The 20158-nt window shown below is 40.9% G+C and overlaps 2 protein-coding genes across 12 annotated transcripts in view; both read left to right on the top strand.

The window, feature by feature from the left end:
• Positions 1 to 246: 246 nt before the first annotated feature.
• Positions 247 to 2650, top strand: LOC106750654 (actin-related protein 2/3 complex subunit 4). Its single transcript, XM_014631147.1, has 4 exons — positions 247 to 859; positions 1073 to 1399; positions 1464 to 1634; positions 1698 to 2650. The coding sequence occupies exons 1-4, from the start codon at positions 857 to 859 to the stop codon at positions 1701 to 1703; spliced, it is 507 nt and encodes a 168-aa protein (XP_014486633.1). The 5' UTR covers positions 247 to 856; the 3' UTR covers positions 1704 to 2650.
• A 2420-nt stretch (positions 2651 to 5070) lies between these two features.
• Positions 5071 to 20158, top strand: part of LOC106750636 (nuclear factor 1 A-type) — a 23617-nt gene continuing 8529 nt past the window's right edge. Inside the window, exons 1-9 of one of the 11 annotated variants that reach the window (XM_014631109.1) lie at positions 5175 to 5247; positions 6408 to 6667; positions 8441 to 8596; positions 12014 to 12205; positions 12304 to 12487; positions 14184 to 14237; positions 14367 to 14465; positions 15406 to 15546; positions 16402 to 16545. In XM_014631109.1, the coding sequence (XP_014486595.1) occupies positions 6665 to 6667; positions 8441 to 8596; positions 12014 to 12205; positions 12304 to 12487; positions 14184 to 14237; positions 14367 to 14465; positions 15406 to 15546; positions 16402 to 16545 (973 nt within the window). In that variant the 5' untranslated portion in view covers positions 5175 to 5247; positions 6408 to 6664. The other 10 variants (XM_014631111.1, XM_014631107.1, XM_014631108.1 and 7 more) reach the window with 10 other exon arrangements.

Below are 20158 nucleotides of genomic sequence, written 5' to 3'. Positions count from 1 at the left end.
TTTTCCTACGTTTAAAAAAATATCTAAATGTTGTAGGCTACCGAAAGAGGTAGATATAAGGCGTAAATGGTTGAATATATTTCAACTACCTTTGTATTTTGAAGTGAAAACAGCATATATTTGCAGTGATCATTTTAGCAATGACAGTTTCTTTGAATTGGATGGAGAAAAATGTATGGCTATATCGTCGTTGGCGCGGCAGCCAATCCCAGCGCGTGACTAGAAAGAGACAGATAGAACACTCGGCATCCATCTCTCTCTTTGCCTCTATGACTTCCACTTACAGGCTTGTTCCTTCTATTCTTATATCTCTATGCTGAAGACCGAATAAATTGGTATGACATCGAATGAAAACAGCTATTGTGAATTAATCGAATTTCCAAATATCGAAAAAGTAGTCGATACTTTAACAAGAAAGGAACTGAAAGAATAATCGCAATCGCCGGGTTGTTGAGTGATGTTGGAGGTTCGTCTTAAGATCGCTTAAAACCATAATGACAGTAAGAGAGGTCGCCATTGTCGTCTTTTCTGTGCGGTCGTCGATGATGGAACAACCGTGGACACACCTATAAAGAATTAGTTGAAATTAACCAAAACAGGTCATATTTCTTGTTGGTGCGATCCAATCATTGAAAACAGGTTGAATATATCGTTGATATACGTGAGTTAAACTGCGAAACATTGAATCCAACAGCTTGGTCAAGTTGATCAGACAGAATCAAGCTATCAAAGGCTAGTCGATTGAAAGAATTGACTGTGAGATTAATTACGGTGATTCAGTGTCATGAAACCAGGAGAGTCGATTGACTGGTGAATCACAGTGTGAATGTCGCGAAAAAGCCTTTGAATTGCAAATATGGTAAGTCGTTTGATTGTGAACTTCGATTAGCTGGAACGTTAATTTTCACCGATAACTTTCAAAGATTAATCTCGATTTTTACAGCGGTCGGAAACATTTTTTTTGCCAAATATTGCGGTAAAAAATCCTCGCTCTCATTTGTGATAAACTATTCCCAAATTCTTATGTTCTTACACCTATTATCTATTTATCTGGTTGTTTCTTTTTTTACAGTCGGGAACTCTGAAGCCCTATTTGACAGCAGTGAGACGTACGCTTACTGCTGCCATGTGCCTGGAAAACTTTTCCTCTCAAATAGTAGAAAAGCACAATAAGCCTGAAGTGGAAGTAAGAGCAAGCAAGGAATTGCTTTTAACACCTATCTTGATAAGTAGAAACGATAAGGAAAAAGTTTTAATAGAATCTAGTATAAACAGTATGAGAATAAGTATTGCCGTGAAACAAGCCGATGATCTGGAAAAGATTCTTTGTCATAATTTTACCAGATTTATGACAATGAGAGCTGAACATTTTATGATCCTCAGAAGAAAACCGGTTGAGGTGAATGGATTTCTTTTTCTAATATTGAATAATTCACACGCAATTACAATTCTGTATGTTTCAGGGCTACGACATTAGCTTTTTAATCACTAATATTCACGTTGAGCAAATGTACAAACACAAAATAGTAGATTTTGTTATTCACTTTATGGAGGAGATTGATAGAGAAATCAGCGAAATGAAGTTGTCGGTTAATGCTAGGGCACGTATATGTGCCGAGGAATTTTTGAAAAGGGTAAGCCTTCGCAAGTACGATATTGTTTAATTATGAACGAGCAATCATCTGATTCTTTTTCAGTTTTAATCCGTCGTCGCTTATGAATCGATCAGCGTGAGGGTCAGACACGCTATTATTATCGATGTCATCGTACAATTTTTGATAACTTTGAGAAGTTGGAAAACGTTTTTATAAAATATTCAACAAGTTTCCTTATCACCGCCCGCATTCTTTCTACATTGAACATGCATAAAACGCGTTATTACGATAAGAAATTGATTCTTTATATCTAAAAATCACATGATAAAAAGGACACTGTTTAAACTTTTGCATGAGATGACATTTTAGGCATTCTTATGTTATCAGTGTTATCAGTATAGCACTCGCTTAAAACAATCATCACCTACATGATCGTGGAAGTAATAGCCGGGCGATATATCTGTTAGTACGGCAAGTTCTTCAATTTAAAAATTTTTTAATATTTGTTCATTGTTGAATGCTCTCTCTGTAAGAAACATGGATTACAATTGCAATTTCAAAACAAGAATTGTATAGTTCCTGGGTAGCACATCATCGGATGTCAATATGACGTCCTCTGTTAATATGACGTCACTGTGTCACCTGGGGTGTATCAAATTAAAAATAACCATCGAAAATGTTTAGCCATTGGATGATATTGATTACATTGAGTAACAACGATTCCTTCGAATTTGTATACATTTTTATACTTTTCGCCATCTTCCCTGTAACGTATGATACAACTTTTGTGTCAAGTAACATACATATATTCAAATGATATTGAATTAATCGTAAAGTAAGATAAGATTTCTTATCTTAAAGTTGCTCTTTAGAAATCTATCTTTTGATGTAACGAGCGAATAGAAATAATTGGCATGTCATTTACTTTTCTTCTATGATGTTATATTTAGAAATGTGAGTAAATTTGTGTGTAGAATGTTTTCTTTTTTAGTGCAATTTATCACGCGTGACGTGTTGTTGCGTACTTTAATCATTTATTACACACAATAATGAAACATCGCACATTTCTCTTCCCTTTCTTTTTCCCTCTCCTTTGTTCGAGAAAAAAAAAACCCGGAGCTGTGTTTCACCATGTTTTCTAATATTTAATAAGAGGCAACCCCCGATATTTTTTAGACAAATTACAATCGTTCATTCGGTAGAAATTGCGCACAACATCGCTATGAAAGGTAATCCGAGTAATGTAACGATAATAGATAGTGTGCATATTAGTATGATAAAGAAATAAGAATATTTTCATTATTGTTAACACATAATCCGCACGTGTGTTTCGTAAGATGTTGATTATACATATTCTGAATTATTTTGGTTGTATCTGAGAATGTGTCCGAAAAGTGGCATGATCGCGAAACACTACGACCGACCGAAACTTTTAGTAAGAACTCGAAGTATCGTCACGGAAACTGTGTCGATGTAAAATCTTCGAGCGGTCCGCACGCCTTCGTGACGGCAACACGACCAACATTCTAGACGCGCACTCTGTAAATCTTCTCTCTCTCTCTCTCTCTGATCTTTGGTTGCGACGACTCTACATTTCTCTGCGTGTGGAAGGAGTCAATCGTCCAGTCGCTATTCGTCAGTGATGATTTGTGAGTTTTCCAACTGCGAAATTATACTAATCTTCTCTGTCTATTCATCGAGTATTGTGTGAGACACTTTTCTACTTTCTTTTCTTTTCACTGTCTGGCCGAAGAAGCTGGATTTCAACCTTTTCAACTACAGAGAAAAGATCATTCGTTCATAGAATGATCGATAACTATCACTTTTTAGTGCTACCGTTTTTTTCTCTCGAGAATTCTACGCAAAAAGAAATAGTCTTGAATCGATGATAGATATTCTCACATATAAGCGGCAATAGTATGGTAGTATTCTTGGGAGACTTTTGTTCTTAAATTGAACGCGAGTAATATTTGTATCGATACAAATTCAATCGTATAAAAAAATCTTCCTACAAGATATCCTTACTTTTATATGAGTCATTGATTTAAGACTAATGTTTGTAAATTCGTTCATCAGTCAGTGTAAAAGTGTACAATGATAATATAACATTACTTTGGTTGTTTCGATTAATCGACACACAATTATTCGCTCTTTCTGTGAACAAGCAAACTATTACAAGACTTTTGCGACTGTCACTAATCAATGTTAAATTTTTATGTGGCTTCAAGTTTTCTCTCTGTAAAATCCTTTATATTCTTCTCTATTATTTGCCGTTTAATTTTATCATTGTACATCCTGTGTCGAACAATTTATATTTTTTTGCTTTCAATTTCTGCCGAATATTAACTCTTTCACTTTCCTGCATCTCGCGATGGATTGCATCCTGATATCGAGCTTGCGCGAAACTGCTTGCATTTTACGCCGACGCAGCGTTCGTGGTTTGGAGTCGGCGTAGTCTGGCGTCTTCCAATCACGCGCAGGAAAGCTAGGGAAGGAATCGAGCGTAAGAGCCCTTCGTCATTGCCGTTGTCGCCGCCGTGGTCGTCGCCGCCGTCGTCGTTGTCATTGTAATCATCCGTCGTCGTCAGCTGTCATCGGCAACGTTTATTCCGATATGGCAACAAGACAGTCTCAAATTGCGCGCTGAAGAGAGAGAGAGGAAGAGAACAAAGATAGTCGCCGACAAAAGTACAGATGGGGTGGATGAGCAAGATAGTACGAGGAAATGAAACAACGGGGGATATATAAAAAACATAAGAGGACATCTAAAATATACCCCTAAGGACGGATTTTCAAAAGGAAAGTAAGCGACATCGTGAATAGGAAGGGGTGTGAAAAAAAGGCCGTTGGGAGGGAGTGTAAGAGAGGTACGAAGAAGGGGCAACAGTGTGGGGGAGAGTCTGTGCGACACGAGAGGAACGCAGAGGAGATCTGAAATCGAAAACTTTGCAATTGCGGCTCGTGGTTAGATAGGATGCGTGTGCTTGGGTGCGGCGTCTCGCCACCACCCGACAAACGACGGTTTAGCAACGGCATCCGTTACACTATCGTCAAAGGAAGAGCCGGTGTCGACAGTCCCGCGAGGACATTTATCGAGAGCGCGGAATCGAGAGGTAACGCGTTCTATCACCAAGCAGTTGAGACGAGCGATTTCCTTCAAAGTTTGGAAACTTGGCGCGACTATCTCGGATTTTGCCCGATAACAAAGGAAGAAGAGGAATTTGTTGCACCCACGTGTTTTATCTTTGTGAATTCGCAACAGTTTATCATCGGCATTTCAGCGCTCCATCGCGGTGCGAAGGGTGGTGAGCCGGGTGAATCCTCGTTGACGGTACTATCGCGAGAAACACGAGTCGTGGGGCAAAATTGTGCGAACGAACGTACCAGGTCTGACAAAATCTATTAGCTATTTTCTATATGGTAATGACTGTCGTTGGACTGTCGGTGGTTGGGCGTTAAAACGCGTCGTATTAGTTGAACGACGCGTGCGGCGTCGAGCGGCGTCGAGCGGTACCAAACGGCGTCGGGACAGCGGCGTAACCGGCTCTCAGACGCAACGTCCAGACTACTCATGTTCATCCCAGATACTCTGAGAAGCTGCATGGTGGAACCAGATGTCTCGACTTACCTGCAGGCTCCTTCTGTCGGACAGGTGCTTACATTCTTTAAAAATTCTTTTTTCGCCGGGCGCCTTACTTCTTTATGTTACCCGCGTCTATTCGCTATTATCGATATTTCTCATGCCGAAGTAAGGGAGAATGTTGAGAAAAGTCCGTTGGCGTTACAGAGGTACGAATATTACGCGCGCACTCTTTCTCAAGATGTTGAGGTTGGTAAAGTAAAAACACGACGGAGGAAGAGAGGGCGGTTGTTTTATAATATGTGTTATACATTTCTTGTTTATGAATTTTTCTAACGACGTCCAAGCGAGGTGACAATTTCCGCGCGAGAGATGACGTTGCATTTTCCTCGAAAGATGTATCGAGAAAATGCGAGTTTGTGTCGCGACATTTTAAGTAAGATATCAAGTATGGGATTAAAAGAGAGGGGAGAGATATGTAACAAAGGAAACGAGAATTGCTAGCGTCGCGTCGTGCAGCGTCGCGTCGTGTCGCGTCGGTTCGAGGGCAAATCTAGTAAGCTAGGACAAGAGCTATTAATAACTGTTTAGGGTGCCGTACCTGGCCGCCGCGCGGTGCCTTCGGCGCGTCTCGATACGCGCGTCTCGACGACCGGCGGCGTCTCAGTGTCGTCGCGACGACCAACGTTGTACCCATCGTTCCGCTATCGATGGACTAAGTCGCGCGTACAATTTTGGCGAACGACCCGAATAGTCATTCGAACGGCATCGTAACCTACCTACCGCATATATTCGTTAATGACGAAAAGTGGATGCTACAGGAGAAAATTCGTTGAGTATTCGCTGCCATCGTGTTATCGCGCCAGTGGATTACAGCAGGCTGCCTGTTCAAAATTATCCGCCGGAGATTCAGCCGAAATGGCGGATCAACCTTTCCTAAAAGATATGGGGATGCTGTATCACGTGTGCTTTATATAACGCCAAATGTTCGTACGTGGTATCGCGGTCTCTCGTGTGGGCGAACGAACGTATATATATATATATATATATATATATATATTCGTCTCGCTAATCGTCGGTTATTCTTCCATGCTAATCATTCTTCCCTTCTTCTTTATTCACGAAAATCGAAATCTACACTCGCATAATATGTGTTGTTCACTGTAAACATGCGGTATAGTGTTTTTTCCCGCTACTTTTTTTCTTACCAATCGTCCTTTATTTGCCATTAGTAAGTGGAGAAATCGGAGAGTGTCTGTATAGCTGTCGGTAAAAATCGTGTTTATACTCCTCACCCGGTGCATTGAAGCACATTCGCCGTAAATTGTGATACCTCTCCGAATGAGTTCGCGCCACACAATATTGCGCGAGTAAGTACAGAAGAAGAGGAGGAGGAAGAGGAGGAGAAGGAGAATTTGGAGGCGGTGGTGGCGGAAGAGGAGGAGGTGACAGACTCTAATTTGGGTTCGCGAATCGCTCGTACCTGACAATGGTACGTTTTCCGTGTGTGACCATCGTTTTCCGGGAGTGATTCATTTTGCGCTTCTTCCTGCTTGGGTTGCTCGTCGGTTTTTGGCATGGATTTTCTCGCTCTCGTGAAAAGTAACTTATTTGAAACAGACACGTTGGAATCCTTTCTCTTAGCTTTCGCTTGTCTCCGAAAATAAATAATATATCTCCAGATTTGTTACGTGTTTCTTCAACGTGTTATTCTTCTTGCCGCGTTTAACTTTTCTGATCCGAAAATAACAGCGTTACATACACACAGATACGCGTGTGAACGCACAAAGGCGCGTCCGTAAAACGTCCGTAAGCGACGCTCTCATCTCCCAGTTGCATTCGTTTTCTCGTTGTTTCGCTCGTGTGTTCGTTCGATAAGGCATACTCGAGTATCCGATTAGTCTATCGAAAGAAGCAGTGTACGCGCAGATACAATTTTCCTAGCCATTTCTCTACCTCCTCTTTCGTCGATTCTCGTACCCACCCCGCGTTTCGTTCGCATTACTGGCGGTTTTCATAATCGCAGCAACTTCGCGTAAGCGAAAGTTGCGCGAGAAGAGACTTTGGATCTTTCTCGTGGAAAAGTATCTTTTCGTTGCTAAAAGTAGGAATAACGCGGATCCGGAGGTTGGTTGATCGCCGATGAGTGAACGTCAAAACAACTCCACGTGGTAGCATGATCCGTAAAAGTTACGCGCCAATATCGAACGATTGACACAAAAGGATGTGTGTCAAAAGTGAGGATGCTTATACCCGTCGAATAATAATTGGAAAATACGTGAGAGAAGGGAAAAAGTAAAAAAAATGCGCATAGGCGCGCGAATCGAGTATTAACTCGAAAGATCGGCCGTACAAATCTAAGAAGCGGAAAGATCGCTTCTCGAGAACCGAGAGTCCGGCTGGTACAGATGAGGCCGCGAACGATCCGTAACTGCGGGCTGGAGAGGAGTATCGAGGTATTCGCAATCGTTACCGCGAGGATCGCTGTTTCCGACGGCTGGACGCTGACGAGAGGGGCGGACAGACGATAGTGTGTTTCAGCAGCTCCAGTGTTTGCCAATACTCGATGGTTCGTTTGTGTTCTTTAACAGTTTATTCCGAGTATTCGTGGTGCGGCGGAAGAATTTTTCCATTTACTATGAATACAGAGACTATAGAAGAATATAGACAGACAGACAGGCAAGCGGACAGACAGACATGCGGCGAGACAGAGAGGGAGAGAGAGAGATGTGGAGAAGGAGAATAGAAAGAAGACGGAAGGGAAGGGAACAATGTTCAATTAAATTCGCATTAATGCTACATCGCAGGCATACATTTGAGTAGATCGCAAAGATAGATTCACTCGTACTGCTAAAGAAAATTATTACGAGCGAACAGATAAGAAATTTAATTATTCTTTGTACCGTAAAATGCATGCGGGGCATCTTTAATTTTTTTTTTTATATTATTGACAATTTTGTAGCAAATCTAACTTACCGAAACATTACTCTATTCAACGTTTCTCCGTGTAATTCGCGTTTACTCATCGACACTTTTGTATTTAGCATTTTTTTTTTCTGTTTTACTTTCCCTCTAGCGAGATTTCAGATGATAACCGATGCTTGCCTTATCGGCCTGTCGATCTAACAATAAAAACATTTTGTACAAATCATTTTAATGTAATCCGGGACGTTGTTGACGATAACTCATAACTAATATAATTAGTTGAAATTTACGAGGGAATAAAAGTCTTACTGAGAAACATGAACGCATTGTATGATTGCAGGATGAGTTCCATCCATTTATCGAGGCGCTTCTACCGTTCGTGAAGTCTTTTTCGTACACGTGGTTCAATCTACAAGCCGCTAAGAGACGCTATTATAAGAAACACGAAAAACGGATGACCTTGGAAGAGGAACGTCAGTGTAAAGAAGAACTTCAGGTGAGGTGCTTTGCGAAATTAGCGAATGTTTGATTCAAACGGTTCTCTTTTTTTTTCTAATCCTGTAATAAGCAAAAAACTATGGATAAATCAAGACGTAATATCATTTAAATGCCAACTATAAACGTATTATAAATTAAGTAATTATAAAGATTCAACGAACGATAAGAGCGATAAAATATTCGAGCGAACTCTCTTCTCTATCGGTCCGTCCATTCAACCGTTGAACGTGCTATCGTTGGCAATGCTATCGGCCCGTTGCTTCTCTCCACCGTGATTCCCATCCTCCCGCTTGCGACAGCGTTCGATCAATATTTTAATTTCGCGATGTTGCGGTATTTAGCGGAAGAGCGGCTGGCATTAACCGGTGGCGCATAGACGCTTCTTCCCTCGTTTCTCCTCTTCGTTCTATCACCGATGTATCTAAAGAATCATGAATCTCGCATATACTTACATTGATAGATGCAACGCACAATCAACATTCTTATGTTCGCGATGACATCGAAAGGAAACTTTTTGAATTAGATATCATTCAAAATACGCCTCGAATCTCGTGTGAATGCGTGTGTAAATGTCTTTCGATCGAAAAGGTCATTAATCGTTATAATTGTCATCATTGTTTAAGTATTAATGCCAAGTTTATTCTTTTCCTTAGACTTGTGCGTGTGATTTCATATCGAGAAGTCTGATGGTTCCTTTTCTTAAAACTCTCTTTGCTCGCTCTCATTTCATGTCGCACATATGCTATTTATTGGAATGTATCGAGAAATATAAGAATCTCGCTTGGGGAGGTTTGAACGCGATGGTGGACTTTTCTCAACGACTTGGTGGAGCGATAAAAACACACACAGGGAGATACACGAGAGAGAGAGAGCAAATTATCGGAAGATGTCTTTTTTTTCGCGTTATTTTACTAACTCGACGTGTGAGGTTTCAAGTATGACGCGAGATTTTAATGACGCGAGAAAGGATACGAATGGAAAACAACGAGCCAGACTACATCGTTTTCTCTTAATTTCGAGACAGACCGCAGTGCGCGGTATAGGCTGCTTCGGGACAAGCGAGTAGTATGAGGAAAAGAGGTAGAAAGTCGGAGAAAAAGAATGTGAGCAATGGGTGGATAGACGGGGATAAACTAGAGTAAGGGTGGGAGTGCGGCGCATCGCGTCGTTTCCCGGCATTTCCCGGCGCTTCCCGGCATGTCGCTCGGAAGGGATGGTATATACGAAAAGAGAGTGTACGACGGAGGGTGCAAGGGCCTAGAGAGATATGGGAGTCGGGTGGAGCGGAAGGGTCGCGAAAATCGAGAGGAAGGAACGGTACCAACACCCACGAGAAGTATCCGCTACATGAGTGCATACGAACTTTTGGGCAATGGGGATGAGTCGAAAGAGGAGGAGAAGGGATGGCCGGTTTGGGGCGGTCGAAAATGGTGTTGGGGAGGACGTAGACATGTAGCGCATACGCCGTCGCGACGGAGGCTGCGGCTACGTGGCGCCTACCAACCACCATCTATAATCTCTATGCGGATATCGATTTTCCACCCTGTATTTCCTAAATTTATGCAAACTAGCGGTACACCTTTTTTTACTCTTTTCTCTGTCGCTCCGTCGATTCGTTAGCCCAACTGCATCGAATCTCTCTCTTCGTTTTCACACGCTTTGAATCTGCTAATTGTTTGTGTTTCAAGAGTATCATCATCACTTGCTTAAAAGTAGTGGTTAGGTTGAAATAAACAAGTTCTTCGTCGCATACTCTTTTCGTGCGATATAAAGACGCATCGATGTATAATAATAAGAGAATGATGACAGAGTTCTATATACGCACGATATATGACGATTCTTCACTTTTTTGGCTTTCTTGGCGGTTTTAGCACAGGAAAATATTTGGCGCCCTTATGGGTTGTAATATTTACAACATTTTATATACCTCTCGGAATTGCCAATAAAGAAATCGTAGAAACGTTTTGTTCGCGTCATAACATAGTAAGGGACGATATACATGGCCGGGAAGCTTGCCAAATTAATAAATATATTTTCCGTCTATCCCAATTCTCTCTCATCTCTTGTTCTTTCTGTTACCACTTGTGTGGAATAGCGCCACTCTCATCATTGAACGACAACCCTGACATAATCTGCAAATGTCGCTTTGATATAAACTTGCATTCTCATCGAACGATACAACCAGGTGGACTAGATATAACAAACAGATGAACAAACTATTCGTCGTTATTATTGTTGTTATTATTTCTTCGGCATCCAATGGGACAGAAGTGACGATAAAGCGGAAACAAGAGGCACCGTGTGAAATCGCTGGTTCGGACGAGTAAACCGCCGCGCCTTGCGACAGCGCGTACGCATGTCACGGTATACGCGCTCTCGGTACAATTCTCGCGAACACGGTTAGAGAACGAAGAGTCGCATTCGGCATACTTGATATCGGGTATACGCAGGATGCACCGTAAGCGCGACGCTTTCTCCAGCGGAGTATCGGAACAAACCGCGAATGTCGGTGCACGCACCGACTGCGCTCTTATCCGCTTTATTCGCGAGTGCGCGAGGGCGCGAACGTGCTTGACATTTTACTCGCGCGGAAATATCGGGACGTCAACGCGTGACACACACATAGAGAGAGAGAGATATGTTTTAAATATTTTTCGTCTATTAAACGATACGACCGCCAATTTATCATTATCAATTTTACGTACTCGTTAATCGCTTTATTGTTGAAAGCGAGATATATTAATCGATAGGATGACTTTTGACACACATACTTTTTCATATATATGTATATATAAATTTAGAAAATGCTAAATTGCTTTGCATAGCTCCTCTCTCTCAACGCTGACTTTAATCAACATTGTGTTACATTTATCATAATATTCAAGAGATTGGGTGTGTCAAGAGCGGTAAGTATAGTCGTCCAAGTTGTACGTACAGACGTGCGTACGTGCATAGCAAAACGGACTAGGCGAGATAGATCGCGCGCGGTACTTCGATGCATTCCGCGCGCTTTCAATGCATTTCTCAGGGATCTTATGCATGCGTGTATTTGCTATTCCGAGTGTGACGAGGGTCGCACGCGTGCGCTGCATATCGTTCGCCGAAAGATGTCCCTCTTCGAGGTTGTCGCTAGTCGCTATTTTCGCTCGGGACGTACAAACTTGATAAACTCGACGAAATTTTCAGATCGGTCCAGCTCGCTGGATGGTCGCGCGATGCTTTTTCACCATTCTTTGACCTTTATCAAGTCACACGATGAACGGCGCTTCGCTATATCGCGCGTCGATATCACATAATAGGATATTTCATTCCGTCAAATTGCCGATGTAATTAAAAGGAATGATAGTTGCACTCTTATGTAATTTCTCATTCGTCCCGCGATCGTTCGTGATATATAATGCTTTTCGTTCCTCAGAACGAGAAGCTGGAAGTAAAACAGAAATGGGCCTCGCGGCTTCTTGGAAAGTTACGGAAGGATATCACGCAAGAGTATCGGGAGGACTTCGTACTGAGTATTACGGGGAAGAGACCGGCGATGTGTGTTTTAAGCAATCCTGACCAGAAGGGCAAAATGCGTCGGATCGATTGCCTTCGTCAGGCTGACAAGGTACGTTCGGCCAACCGAATTACTTTCATTTTGCTAGACTCTCTCAATAGCCTTTGAGCGTCAACGATTCGATGAATCGTTTGATTTCTCTGCGATAGGTATGGAGGCTGGATCTAGTTATGGTGATCCTTTTCAAGGCGATTCCATTGGAATCGACGGATGGAGAAAGACTAGAGAAGACTGCGGAATGTGCGCAGCCGGGTCTCTGCGTCAATCCTTATCACATCAACGTTTCCGTCCGGGAACTGGATCTCTATCTCGCTAATTTTATCACGAGTCACGGTAATTTTTATCACGATCGATAATTACGCAATTGGACGATCTAACGTCTCGAGAATGCAACTCAACTACCTTTCGAATCACGCTAATTTACACATGCTAAACATTTCGCCGAGTTTGTTCGCGATACATCGTGTCCAATCGATATTTTTCCATCGGTCGAGTCGCGTAGACAGTGAGATTATTTCGCTTAATACGAAGGCTATCTCATTAATATCATTTCACTGTCCAGACATAACGTTTTCATTCGAATCTTTCAAACGAACAACACCGGATAGAACAAGCGTGCCCTACCCCCCTCCTCTCTCTAACACTTTTAAAAAATAAGAATATCTGTGTGATTGACCAAACAATGTTTAACTTTCGTGACACAACTAGCTATATCTTTATTTGAATTTTCACAAACACACAATTGAAAAATAATGTCGCCAGTCGCTGATGTAATGCTGTCGCAGAGATTATCTCTCTCTCTCTTCCCCCCTCTTCTTACTTATTTTCTACTCATTGCATTCGTCACAACTCTTTTTCTGCTCGAACAAGTATAATATTATGCAAATAATAACAAAATATAATAAGATAGAATGAGAAGCGGTCCGCGTGTAAATGGAGCGATACTTGTTTCTCGAGGTACATCCGCGCGTGGGATACGATCGATTTCACGAAAAAAAAAAAAAAGTCCGTTCTGACTTTGATGCGTGCCTCTCTCGTCTTACGTATATCTACGTCGGATCGACGCGAACGACGTGTCGAATGAACGTATAGAGAAAATGTGCACGCAAGCGCGTGACCATGCTTGCCGCTGTGTACGCTCGCTCTATAAATAAATAGGCAACGGACATCTTTAGCTAGCTCACAGTGCTTCGCGTATACGTTGATTTTCTTTCATGCCACTGTGGATACCTGAATATTTTTGTACCTGTAAGGAATCGTCGCGTGTCGTTTCAATCGATTTTCGAACCGATACGTCCAAAGATAATCACCTCGAGCCGAGTCAAAATTATTAATCTGTACATATCATACAGCTTTTATAAGCTTCCGCTCGTTACACAAGTAAGAGATGAAAAATTCATTAATGTCATGTTTTCGTCGCCCGGTGATTAGTAACGTAACACCGAGAGTTACACGGATTACACGTGTTATATATCTCAAATGGGATTTCGCGCATCACTTTGATTTCGATCGAAAGCTCTCGACTCTTCCATGCCTTTTTTTTATAATTTGTTCTCTTGTAATTTCGCCGACTCAACGCGAGCATAACTCGAGCAATTCGACTAATTTATAATTGTTCAATTAGGTGTATCTCATTTTATGACGCTATATTTGTCTATTGTCTCGCCAACTATCCGCTAACGACCAAATTTTTATCGGCGCATAAAGCATCGAGAGATGCTCGACCCCTCTTGAGAGAAATCGCCGTACATTCCGCGGACTCTCGAGTATTTCGGTGATAGGTTGCGTAATGAGATTTGCGTAAAACGTGCCGGTATAAATGCCACTGTGCGATATCAAAGACGTTACGGGCAGTTTTTAGCAAAAAGACAATTTCATGTAATTTCGCAACTTCTGTCGACGAGTTCTGCATATTATCTATGAACGTTTCGGAAAACTATCGTGTCAAATAAACGATCATTTGTTGATCGATTGAACTTTTCCGTCCTGCAAATATATTTTCCTTTTCTTTTTTTTTTTTTCGTTGCAGAGGTCCTGAATGGCATCTGCAACGCTAGCAAGGAAGAGGACAGGCGTCGAAAAGGTACTCGTGCAATTTCTCCGCTTTGTCTTATCACTTTGTAATGTGTTCCGTTCTTCTCCGATGGTTCGCCACACATGTGTGTAATTTTTACATACACACTGAAAAACGTTCGCTGGGTTTTGTTCCCAGGTACAGGATACCACGAACTATATAACGGTGTTGTCTGCAATGACACCATCCTTGCTACGGGTGTCTTCAGCTCCAAAGAGCTCTGGATGCTTTCAAAAGGTACGACGATGCAATATTCATTAGAAATTTAAACGCTCAATTCTCCCCATCGACGTTTCTTTAATAATACAAAATCAGTAAACGATTAGATTAATATTCTATCGAAATCGTCCATTCGCAGGTGCTTTCGAAAGGTGGCAAACGTGTGTTAATGCGAAAGACCTTTTGAAAGCATCCTGCTAGCTAGTTGGTACATTTTTCTCTCAGTCCTATATTCGCGGTGTCTATTCTTCAACTGCGTAATTATTAGGCGAGAAGTATTTAATCATTTGTATCATCGAATACATACGTCTATTCAATGGTATAAATACATGCATGCGCGCGCGTGCACATCGCGACGGTTAATATGAAAAAGCGCTTTAAACTCTACGACGGACCCTTTCGGACAGACTGGATGTGAGAGAATTCTTTCGCGATCGGCAACCTCATGATGATAATAACATGCGAATGTATCCATCCGTTGGTAATTTTATTTCCTACTTTTACTTTACGTTCCGCAGTAATGATAAAACTTGTTTTCATGGATAAAAAGAAGAATACTCTTTTTCTCTCCCTCCGACGACGAAAAGAATCTTCATGATTAACGGAATAACAAGTTTTATAACAATACATTGTATGTAAGCTTGATATTTGATCACAACTCAATGGCATTTATCTATTTGTTCGTCTACTCGTTGATGAGTTCTTAACGATTTTCAGTACATTGGAATATACATCTTCTCTCATTTATGTATCGTCATACATTTGTGCGTACATTTCTGCGGAAAAAAACTGTTTCCTTGCAGTAAATACTTGCTCGCTTGAAAGAACGTTGGAAGTAAAGAGAAAAAATTGGACCCTTTCGGAAGTACAATTTTCGCGGCTACGTCGAAGAGCGTGCAACGAAATACGGATGACATACGTACGAACATGCTAGCTGCTAATGTGTGTCTGGTTTCAGCGTCCATACTGCATGACCTCAGCGACATGCAGCCTCAAATAAACGCGATCAAAATAGAGCACCCGCCGTACTACTGCAGCAGCTACACCCCTCCATCCGCAGCTACGACCGCGGATCACGTTCAGCCGGCGGCTAGCTTCAGTGAGTTTCAAAATCTGCCTTTGCCCTTATTTTTAGTAGACGAACGGTAGCCGCTACGTCTCGCTCGTGTCCGAAACTCGCTAAACTAGTTCACGCCGCATAAGCGGAAAGGACCGCTTCAAGCGTTGAAAATAATCAGATTGAAATCAATTCGATCTAAATATTTGTTTATCGTGTCATCGAATCCGACGTGACGTCGATGGAACCCATCAAACTGTCTTTATTCAGTCTTATCTATTTTTATTTCTTCCCTTGAAATCGTGTTAACATCCGACGAGACAGCTTAACATTTTCATTTCTGACGCAAATATATGTATAATAACAATATATATAATAATATGAATCATTCATTAGGAAGAGACGGTAAGAAAGAAGCACTGGACAATCGTCAATGAAATGCATTTACAGTCGAAATCAAATGACCACTCTCTTGAGCGTGATATACGCACGGAAAAATTTCAGCAATAAGCATAACTGGGTCGTTGCCAACTCACAATGTATTCCCTTTTCTCCTTTTATTATACGTACTTACGTTAGCGTCTCAACGATAGCGACGCTTGAACAGAGCTTGCAATCGGCCGTATATCGTCTCTTAACTTGATAATACATTTTCGTAAGTAATAATTTAACTTGATGGCGCGTTGGTTCTTTCAACAATTTGGATATTGCGCGACAGAAAAAATTTGTCGACGGTAAAAGCCAGTGTAGTTCGTAGTTAAATGTAGCTAGAGAGAGAGAGAGAAAATTAAATCATCGATCAACCATATTGTCGTGATATAATTCTCTCAAGAAATAAGGGGGAGGGGGGAGAGATTTATCATTTAAGAAATCGTCAACGCATTGTTTCACGCTCAGGTCCACCACCGGTTCATCAACTATTAAGAAATGACAAGACTGAAAAGCCGCCGACAGTCTCGGTTTCGAGTGCGCCAACCTTTTCATCAGTTCTCAGGCCGGAAGATGGACATCGCGGATTAGACTCTCCTCATTCGCAAACAGGTATGTATCAACCAGTTTACATGCGAATTGCCTATAACGCATACGTTATAACGCTGCAAACTACTTGAATCATATACGGTGATTTGCATGGTGGGAGGGAGGGAGTGCTGGTGGACAAGACGTTTTAATATTCGAGAAATCACAATCGTTGCTATAAAGATGCATCATTTTTGAGAATAATTTCTCAGAACGTGTTGTTGTTGTAAGAACGACGACGCAAAAAGAGCAGAGTATAAGTTGCAACACGCACTCCCATATATATTTTCCAACTGTGAAATAATATAATTCGGGATATGCGCGATGAGTTCACGATTGCCGATAAAAAATCGGCGTTTATTATTTAATTTATTTGCGTATGCAGCTCGTGGAAAACTACTGAAATTGGAGTGATTTTCAAACGACTTTAATGGGGAAAGGGAAAAAAGTTTCTTTCTTCTTCTACGAATCAGGGTTTCTCATATGTGATACGAATAATGTGTTAGTAAGTATTTCTTTAGAGAGATATCGCTAGAGACTCGTGCTTCCGACCAAAGTTTCAAACGAGTCATCGAAGAGCGATGTATACCGTAAGGTATCGTCGAATCACGATGTCTCTTGTCGAGGTACGCTGTTACCTTATAAGACACGACTCTTAAATTTTTCCATCATATCTCTTCTCTCTTCCTTTCTATATACTCCTCCCAACCCCTTTCTTTCTTCCCTCTTTCTCTCTTTCTTCGGCGTGCGTGCACGATTCTAGGGCCCATGTTTGATGAATAATAATTTTAACTAACACTCATCCATACATATATATATACATATATATAATTGGAATCCATTATGTTTTGTGAGCATATGCTAATCCATCGATGCGCTTCACAACGAATATCGGAATGTCGAATTAACATTTCATCCAGGATCACATTCGTGATATTGCACGTATATCTCGATTACATTACATCGAGAAGCAACGTGCAGTGGGCAGACATGCGTTATTCCTTTATGGTTTACACGCTAAACTCCGCACCGTCTGAAATCTACCCCCCCGAATTTCTTAATTTGTAACTCGTCTAAAGGTTTTAAATACTTCTTTTCAGATTAATAAATATATTAATCCCCCGTTTCTCCCTCCCTTCTCTATTTCTCCTGTCGCAAATAAACTTCACTAAGATTTTCTCTCACGCTTTATTTATTTATTTGGTATAATTTATAAAAGAGATATTTCCTGTCCCACATTCTGATCGATGATTTCACAAGCGAAAATAATAAGACGATCGAAGACAACCGAGGAATATCTTGACTAAAAAGTTCATTTCACAAGACAACTAACGTCGGAGACTTGTATCGTGCACAATAAGTTGGAGAATATTCTATTATCTTCTTATAATTATATTAGTCAGTAAATTAATAATCGAAGGTTTTCTCGCAGTTTGTGTGTTCGAGACGAGATCCACTAGATAGCACAACGGCGCGCAATGCACTTTCTGAACGAATATCGACGAAAATTGACATTTTTCTACATTAAACGTATGAGAAATTCAATTCAAGTTGACGCGTGAAATGAAGAAATCGATCGATCGAGGTGAAGAGTCAGACAGATGGCGTTCGTTCACAGCAGCCTCTAGTAGTTTCAGTCTCCAGCTTTCAAGCTCGAGCCGAGACAAAGACGGATTTAACGCATAATTATGTGTAGTTTCTATCGTGCGAAATCGCTCGTGAATGGCTCGATCTGTCATTCGCGCTCGATCGATGCTAAATCGCGATTAGATATAACAATAGGATATATATTCGCTACATTTATATTCGCCGCTTTATTAAATGTGGTACACTATCGGATGCTAATCGTCAGATATTAATGTTTATAGAGAGGATTGTAGACGTGCAAGACGATCGATATTTAATCTTCGAAGAAGATGAAACTCGTGTTTCTTATGATGTGTGTTTCGTATTATTTCGAAATGCATGTCTCGTTTCCCGAAATCGCGCAGCACAATGCGATCCTATTAGACTGTACAATTTTGTATTGAGATTAGGAATAATTTTCCCGCTTAATTTTTATTATAACAGCGAGGAAAATTTTTCGACTTAGCAATTTTTCATCTTGTAACACATCGATCTATTAATGTATCAATCTACCCAAATTACCTACCAATCAACGACTGTGTTAATGAATCGCGTTAAAAATGAAGCGTCATGTCTGTTTCAGTCTGACCCCGAGCGTAGAGAGAAGCTCGCTAACTCGACTAAAAGGTACTTTGTGACTGGTTATTGACTGTTGTCTTTTCCTCTCTCTCTCTCTCTCTCTCTCTCCCTCTCTCTCCTTCTCTCTCTCTCNTATATATATATATATATATATATGTATGTATATGTATGTATACACACACTCGTACGCACGCGACTGTTTATCATTGTACGCGCATACACATACGAGATTTTTATATATTTGTAACTGCGTTGCAAGAGAATTGGAGAAGTCTCTTCGTATTCTCAGATTCTATGCTTGTATCAGTCAGCACGTTCACGCGCATTGCGATAGCAATAAATTTGACATTGAAAGTAACGATAAATATATGATATTATCGAAATATATCTAACGTACCTACGTCGAAACACTCGGGGCAAACTACTAGATATATACACGAGTAAATGATTTGTTGAAATTTTCGACGAGGAAATATTTTTCATCAAATCATTGATGAAACAATAACGTCTTGAAATGCTCATCGATCGGATCGTTGTGGATTGGTAGGTGTCATAATTACTCGGCCATGAGTAGCGCTCCAAAGTGAATCGGTTTTTCGTCAAGAGATCCGATTCGTCATTTTGTTCATTTTTTTGCGAGTATCAGCTGGATATCGCGCGTGGCTTGGCTCGATAGTGGCTCGTATGAGCATGGGCTCGTGCATAGACATGCATAGACGATACCGACTCATATTATGAAGTGGTATGTGCTGAGCGATATCACGATAGCTTCCACGTGCTCGTACTACGCTACGACGCGGAACATTGTATAGTTTCATAAACGATAAATGTGGAAAACGACATTCGACAGCGAGACGACGAGCGCGCAAAATCGGTCTAATTGTTCAATGGGACGCCTCGAGTGAAATTTTCTTCTCTCTGATGTCGTTGTTCAATATACGAATCAAACGAATATATCTCTTCCATCCAATCGCTCTTCATCAGAAAAATCACTTGTTCTTTCGATCCCCTTGTCTAACTACAGAGATTTATCTGTGAAATTTTTCGTTCTATACTATTCTATACGTTCATCACATCACTCAACATTTTCCATATTATATCACGAAATTATTTTCTCAACCTTTCTTTTATTTCGTTCTACTCTTTTCTTTCAAATTCATCGAGTACAATTGTACGATGTTTCGGCTAGACATTCGAAACGATAAAAACTAGGAAGTGTGTCCGAAATGTTTCTCTACTTTCGTTTTCAAACGAAAATATAAATACATTGTATAATAAATATTGCATACAAACGTCCAACATTTTTCGCTCTGCTCCATTATTATTAACCGCGGTCGGAAAGATGTTATTATAAAGATATCCGACCAAAAAGACTTTTGTCAGCCTTATCTTTCTCAGCCATCGCGACTTGGATCAAAATTCTGGGTCTGAA

This window comes from Dinoponera quadriceps, unplaced genomic scaffold (assembly GCF_001313825.1).
Source record: "Dinoponera quadriceps isolate SergipeBrazil2010 unplaced genomic scaffold, ASM131382v1 scaffold5685, whole genome shotgun sequence".
Classification (NCBI taxonomy): Eukaryota; Metazoa; Arthropoda; class Insecta; order Hymenoptera; family Formicidae; genus Dinoponera; species Dinoponera quadriceps.
The sequence above is the reverse complement of the archived record's forward strand: the minus strand, read 5'-3'. Positions and strand labels throughout refer to the sequence as shown.